We start from the raw sequence: 7,425 nt of genomic DNA on the forward strand, positions 1-7,425 counted from the left end.
TCATTGTTGTTTGGCGGGTCTGGGCTGGGGATTCGAACCCGCCACCTTAGGTGTACGTGGCTGGCGCCTTAGCCGGTTGAGCCACAGGCGCCGAGCCCAGATACTCTCAATGTATATATAAACATATATATAATTTTATTTACTCCAATGGAATTATGCTTTACATAGTATTCTTCACTTCACTTTTTTTTTTTTTAATTTGAGACAGAGCCTCAAGCTATCACCCTGGGTAGAGTGCTATGGCGTCACAGCTCACAGCAACCTCAAACTCCTGGGTGTAAGCCATTCTCTTGCCTCAGCCTCCCAAGTAGCTGGGATTACAGGTGGCCACCACAATGCCCAGTTATTTTTTGGTTGTAGTTGTCATGTTGTTTGGCAGGCCCAGGCTGAATTTGAACCCGCCAGCTCTGGTGCATGTGGCTGGCACCTATAGCTCAAGCGGCCTCCCTTTTTTTTTAACTTAACAATATATCTTAGTGATATTTCCATATCAGTACACCTAGACCAACTTCCTTCTCTTAATAGCTATATACCATTTAATTACATAGATTGCAGCCAGGTGCTTTTCCATTAAAAACAATAAAATTGTTCTTCCCTTAAGACATCTTTGATGATCTGTGAAAATGTTCGCTATTCACTTGACCTAGAAAATACCACAAAGTCATGCAAGTTAAGAGGTTCAAATCTTCATGTTCACTTTAAGAACACACATGAAACTGCCCAGGCCATCAAGGATACGCATATATGAAAAGGCACTAAGTATCTGAAGGATGTCACTTTAAAGAAGCAGTGTGGGTTCAGCGCCTGTAGCTCAAGTGGCTAAGGTGCCAGCCACATATACCAGAGCGGACAGGTTCGAATCCAGCCTGGGCCTGCCAAACAACAATGATAACTACCACCAAAAAAAAATCAGGCATTGTGGCAGGTGCCCGTACTCCCAGCTACTTGGAAGACTGAAGCAAGAGAATCACTTAAGCCCAGGAGTTGGAGGTTGCTGTGAGCTGTGATGTCACAGCACTCTACCCAGGGCAACAGGTTGAGGTGCTGTCTTCAAAAAAAAAAAAAAAGGGAAGCAGTAGGGCTAGGGATAGCCTACTCGGTATACGTGGCCAGCGCCCTACCTACTGAGCTATGTGGGTTTTGGTTTTTTTTTCCTTTTACTGTTAGTTGCATCTATTTTATGTTGCATCTAAAACACGCATAGCTCGGTAGGTAGGGCGCTGGCCACATACACCAAGGCTGGCGGGTTTGTACCGGGCCTGGACCAGCTAAAACAACAATGACGACTGCCACAAAAACAAAATAGCCGGGCATTGTGGTGGGTGCCTGTCCCAGCTACTTGGGAGGCTGAGACAAGAAAATCACTTAAATCCAAGAGTTTGAGGTTGCTGTGAGCTGTGATGCTACAGTACTCTAGTGAGGGCAGCATAGTGAGACTCTGTCTCAAAAAAGAAAAGAAACAGTGTGTACCATTCCTACGTTACAATGGTGGAGTTGGTAGGTATACCCAGGCCAAACAGTGGGGCTGGACACAGGGTCGGTGGCCCAAAAAGAGTGCTGAATTTTTGCTGCACGTGCTTAAAAATGCAGGGAGTAATACTGAACTTCAGGGTTTAGATGTAGATTCTCTGGTCATTGAGCATATCCAGGTGAACAAAGCACCCAAGATGAGCTCATGGTCGCATTAACCCATACATGAACTCCCCCTGCCACATCAAGACAATCCTTACTAAAAAGGAACAAATTGTTCCCAAACCAGAAGAGGAGGTAGCACAGAAGAAAAAGATATCCCAGAAGAAACTGAAGAAAGAAAAATTGATGGCATGGGAATAGATGCAACTAACAGTAAAAGGAAAAAACAAAACACAATAATATACAATATTGCAATAAATGACCCTGTACACTTATCTTTGCACAATTGTGGGGTTGAATTCAATGTTACTAGAAGTTAAATTGCTGGGTTAAAATGTGTGTACATTTTCAAAATTTTGATGGATACAGAACTACTAGATTGCTGTGGGAAATTTCTGAATAGACGGACATTAATCTCTGATCCTGAGCTGCACCCCTCTGGAACTTCCTTTGCTCTCCCCCCTCTGCCTGGTGGACCTCGACTTTTGTCAGGGGCTACCTAGAGGTTCTGATCTATGGGACATTTGGGGTTTTCCTGTGCTCCTCCAACCCAAAGCTGGTATCCCTGGTAAAAAGGACTGGCCAGACCCTGCCAGTGGTAAACCTCAAAGTAAACAGAGCCTCTTAGCCCAGGCCTAACCACCTGAGAAGCTTGGCACTGGCCCAGCTTCATCCAGGAACTCTCAGAGGGCTCCAGCCTTGCTAATTCCAAACCCCAAATCCAGAGCCACACTTTCAGTCCAGCCCCCTTCAGCTGGGTCAGCCCCAAGAGAGAAGAGACTGCAGTTTCTCGGGAGCTCCCAGACGGAGGAAGGAGACATTGTGCCTTCAAGGCCTCCCCCACAGCTTAGCCCAAAGAACGGAAATACTCTCACACCCCAAAGAAAACTACCAAAGAATACTTATAAAAGGAACTCATCCGCATATGCAAATACACTCTGAATGACTTGTGGGAAGTTCCAAGGAAAAAGAAACTGTCGGAGAAGACTCCCTGGAGAGGAGAATTTTAAACTGGTTTTGGAAGAAAAGATTTAGGAGACTGACAGGGAAGGAATGTTCTAGAAAGGAGCAGAGATAATAATTGCTAACAGGTTTTGAGCTCTTGTTAGTTTTGCCAGGCAATGTATGAAGCATTTTATCTGTGTTATATCATCCTATGAGGAGGAAGAAGTACTCTCATTATCTCCATTTTAGATTGTTAAATAAAAATATGAAAGGAGACCAGAGCAAACCAAAATGGAGTCACTCATGCTAAATGCCACATAAGCAAACTGAAACTTTAAGGAAATACATAGATCCTGAAACAGATCACTTTTTCCTGGAGGAAAAGTGGAGGTTCCAGTCTACTTGAGTTAGCCTAAGAAGGGAGTCCCCTCTGCTTTAACCCTTTCAAAAAAGTAACCTTTTGTTAGCAATCATGTTGGGTTTTTTTCCCTGTTCTTCTATTTTCTTGTTCCCACCTTACAAAGCCTATGGTTCTGCTATTGCCCAGTGGTGAACTCTCTATGTTGCAGAACGGAGACTGCTTGTAATTTTGTATTTTGACAAGAAAAATTGGGACACAGGGATACTGAGCTGACTTGTCCAAAGTCATATACCCAGCTTGAGAGGTCCCACTCAAGTACTCAAGTACAGGTGCTAATAGAGGTAAGAGTAAGGTCCAGATTGCTAGTTTGGGCCTCTGCAGAGTGGGGGCAGGGGAATAATAAAGATGATTTCCCCTTCCCCCACCACAGCCCCCTGGAAGTAACTCCCAGCCCCTTCTTGCCTCCCAGGACTAGCATCTGGCTGGCACCTAGAATTCCCTCTTTGTATATAATCCAGGCCCACCCATCCCAGACCCCCACCTACTTCTTCCTTCAATGGTCCCCACAAGTCATGCTGGCCACCCTGTGATAGACTCCAAAAAGAGGAAAGGGCTGGTAGAGAAACAGCTTGTGCCCAGAAGAGAAGATAAGTGGGCCAGAGCTAGACCATCCTGCCCTACAGAGCTGGAGGATTATCCCAGGAGCTTCTATATCTCATTTAGCCCTCTACACCTTTACTAAAGGGTAATGACAGAGGGAAACAAACTCAAGCTCAGGTAAAATTCTAACTCAGGTGTGTGTGACCCTAAACTCCTTTTGACTCCTCAGTCCCTGCCTCTGGGTTTTCAGAACAAAGCCTCGCACAGTCAAGATCAGACTGAACTGCAGGGGAGATTTAAAGCTGGGTCCCAGGGCCCAGCACAGTGGCTCATGCCTGTAATCCTAGCACTCTGGGAGGCTGAGATGGGAGGATCCCTTGAGCTCAGGAGTTTGAACCAGCCTGAGCAAGAGTCAGATCCCATCTCTACTAAAAATAGAAAAATTTGCCAGGCCTGGTGGTAGGCATCTATAGTCCTAGTACTTGGGAGGCTGAGGCAGGAGGATACCTTGAGCCCAGGAGTTTGAGGTTGCTGTGAGCTGGGCTGAGGCCATCTAGCCCCACCGACAGACTCTGGCTCAAAATAAATAAATAAAGCTGAGTCCCAGGAAGTAGGACCCAGCTATTAACAAGGGCTGGAGCTGCTTGTTAATATTTTGTTGCCTCAAGCCTGGCACGGTGGCTCATACCTGTAAACCTAGCACTCTGGGAGGCTGAGGCAGGTGGATTGCCTGAGTGCACAAGTTTGAGACCAGCCTGAGTGAGAGAGAATCCCGTCTCTAAAAATAGCTGAGTGATGTGGTGGGCACCTGTAGTTCCAACTACTCGGGATGCTGAGGCAAGAGAATTGCTTGCATCCAAGAGTTTGAGGTTGGTGTGAGCTATGACACTATGGCAATCTTTTGAGGGTGACAAAGTGAGACTGTCTCAAAGGAAAAAAAAAAAAGAAAAGAAAAGAAATTCTGTTGTCTCATCTCCGGGTGGGTCTTGCAAGGTATCACAGGCCGAGATGAGCAACTGGGTGGAGAACAGGAGTTGCCAAGGCTGCACTTCAACCTTGGGGAAGCCTGGCCACCACTCCTAGCTGGGGGGCTCTGTGTTCCAGGAGGTAGAAGGCAGCAAGGCTGGTTTCTGACTGGAAAGGACATCTCGTGTCCTAGGGAAACTACAGAGTGACATGCCGGCCCTGTATGTAGCTCAGGGCCTGGTCAGCCTTCTGCCTGGACAGAAGCTATTGGACAGGGTTCCCCACAACTGCTCTGGGGGTCCTGTGCATTGAGGCTGCCTTCTTTAACCAACACATGCTGTGAACAGAGTGGAGCTGAGAACACTTAGGGACTGCTGGTAGCTGGGGATCAGAACAATGAATGCCAAAGTTCCAGGCTTTCCTGAGCTGCTTCCATCCTTGGCTTTCTGTCACATCACACCCTCTCCTTTTTGGCCCTCCCTTGGACATGCTGGGTTTATGTTGCAAAAAAAATAAATCTGCAAATTGTCATACCACCTCAAGGAAAATTCTAGCTATCTGATCCTGATATTGTAACTTTGCTTACTAAACACCTTATGCTTGTCTTCATGCAATCCTCACCATCTCTGAGATAATAGCATTATAATCTCCCCTTTTTAGCAGAGGAAATCGAAGTGCTAAGGAGCTTCCTCCATCAGAGTAACAAGAATGGCCAGTGGCAGAGCTGGGATGGAAACCCACATAGACTCAGGGAGCCATTGCTGAGGTATTGCAGATGGAGCAGCAGGCATTCCTATTGTGTGGCTATTTTTTTTTCCTAGCGTCTTGCAGGGACAATTAACTTTTTGTTTGTTTAACCCATTCAAAAATTTATACCTCAGAGTAAAAAAAAAAAATCTCTGGCCTTTGGCCTTTCCTTGTCACATGTGAACCTCTGTTCTGAACTGCAGAGTTCACCAAGGGCACCTCACTACCTGAGGCCAGGGTTTCAGTCCAGGGAGGGCTGTAACCCACCCCCCGGCTCAGGAGACATAACCATAAATTGTTCCTTTTTTTTTTTTTAATTTACTAGTTGCAGTCTCAAACTTGCTCTGCTGGGACTTGAACGCTGCCCTTTTGTTTTCCAAGACTTCCCTATATCTTTGCATCGTACGGAAACCGAACACCCCAACTGGTAGCACTTTCTCTTGGAAAAACAGATTCTTGTGGTGGGGGAGGGGGCCGAGGCAGAAACTGTTCGCCCATGAGCAAGGCTGCAGGTCCAGAAAGCCGGAGCTTTCCGGAAAATGGAGATAAGCCTCCCATTCTTCTCGCTAACAACCTCAGCGGGAGGGCGGTTTATAGATTTCAGGGATCCGAAATAGGTTAGCAGCGCTTGGGGAAGAAATAGCCTCGGGCCGACACCTTAGGCAACCCCTTGGCGCTCCCACCACTGGTCTCTAGAGAGAGAGAGAGGGAAGCAGGGAGGGAGATAACTAATGAACCCTCCCCATTGGCCAGATTGCCCCGTCACTCTCTCCGCTGCAACCTGCCGCAGAGGTTCTTTTTGAAAAATCCTCTAGTCCCGCCTCCCTCGTCTAATTGGTTCATTCGAACAGGCCCGGCAGACTCAGCCGTTCATACGTCGATATAAAAGATCAGATACGATTGGTTCTTCTGGACGGAGCGGTGAGAGCGAGTCAGGGATTGGTTTGTCCGCTTTGGGCGGGCTATTGGAGAAGACCTCGAAAGGTACTAGCGCCGCTTTTCTAACCGACGCTGCTCTGTGAAGAAGCGGCTTGGTTCGGACTTGTCTCGTGGGTCCTGCCGGTTTAGTTGCTTTCAGGGTTCTCGAGCCCCTTCACGACTGTCACCATGGAGGTGTCCCCGCTACAGGTACAGCTCGCGGAAGGGGCCGGGTGGTGGAGCCTCAGCGAGGCCTGGCGTCTCTCTCTGGCGGTCCGCGAAGGGGGTGAAGCTCCTGGGCCGCGGTCCGGCCCGCGACGTGTTGGGCGCCCATGTTGCCTGGGCCCTGGATGATCGCGAAGAGGGTGAAGCCCTTTGTGGTGCTAGTAGTGAAGTACGATCGGCTACACTGGCTTGTGGGCTGTGGTCTTACTGTTTCGAGGGGGCAGGGCTCAGTGCGTCCGGGGCGGGCCGTGTCCGGGCGGGCCGTGTGTGAGTGACTTTCACGTCGCACATGCAGAATGCCTTCCTGGCCTGCCGTCTGGGGGGCAATGAGATGGAATGTCGCCCATCTCCCGCTGAGGAGCGGCCCGGCTTCAAAAAAGGTCCTTCCCGGGCGGCACGGGCCCCGTGTACCGAGGGTGGCGGGTTCAAACCCGGCCCCGGCCAAAATAAAACAAAAAATAGCCGGGCGCCTGTGGTCCCAGCTACTCGGGAGCCTGAGGCCAGAGAGTCGCCTAAGCCCAGGAGCTGGAGGCCGCTGAGAGCTCCACGGCACTCTACCGAGGGCGACAAAGTCAGACTCTGTCTCAACAACAACAACAACAACAAATGTCCTTCCTGCCCCCAAATGTTTGGCTTCCACCCTGCCGCTGGTGCACTGAAATCTCCGTGTCCCCGAGTGTCCCAGCCGCAGACCTGTGTCCGGCAGCTGGAAGAAGTGGGTGTGTTGTACCGATGACATCCAAAGCGTGTTCCAAGAAGAGGGACGCCACCTAACAAATCCAGAGACTGTGAACTGCTCGTTTGTACCCTCACATCCACCTGAAATAAAAATAGATAAATAAAACAGGTTCCAAGAAAAAGGTTTCCCCGACAGACACACTTTTTAAAAGGGACAATAGATGTCTATTTTGTTTATTTTTTTTGAGACAGTTTCACTATGTCACCTTCCTTCGAGTGCCAAAGCGATTCTCTCGCCTCAGCCTCCCGAGTAGCTGGGACCACAGGCGCCCCCCCCCCCCCGCCACAACGCC

The 7,425-nt window shown here is 48.7% G+C and overlaps 1 protein-coding gene across 1 annotated transcript in view; it reads left to right on the plus strand.

The window, feature by feature from the left end:
• The first annotated feature begins 6,188 nt into the window (after nt 1-6,188).
• TOP2A (DNA topoisomerase II alpha) overlaps nt 6,189-7,425 on the plus strand; it is a 36,754-nt gene continuing 35,517 nt past the window's right edge. Inside the window, exon 1 of the mRNA XM_003786393.3 lies at nt 6,189-6,379. Coding sequence (XP_003786441.1) covers nt 6,359-6,379 — 21 coding nt within the window. The 5' untranslated portion in view covers nt 6,189-6,358. The remainder of the gene's footprint in view (nt 6,380-7,425) is intronic.

The sequence above is a fragment of the Otolemur garnettii genome, unplaced genomic scaffold (assembly GCF_000181295.1).
Source record: "Otolemur garnettii isolate 467f Iridium unplaced genomic scaffold, OtoGar3 scaffold00018, whole genome shotgun sequence".
NCBI classification, from domain to species: domain Eukaryota; kingdom Metazoa; phylum Chordata; class Mammalia; order Primates; family Galagidae; genus Otolemur; species Otolemur garnettii.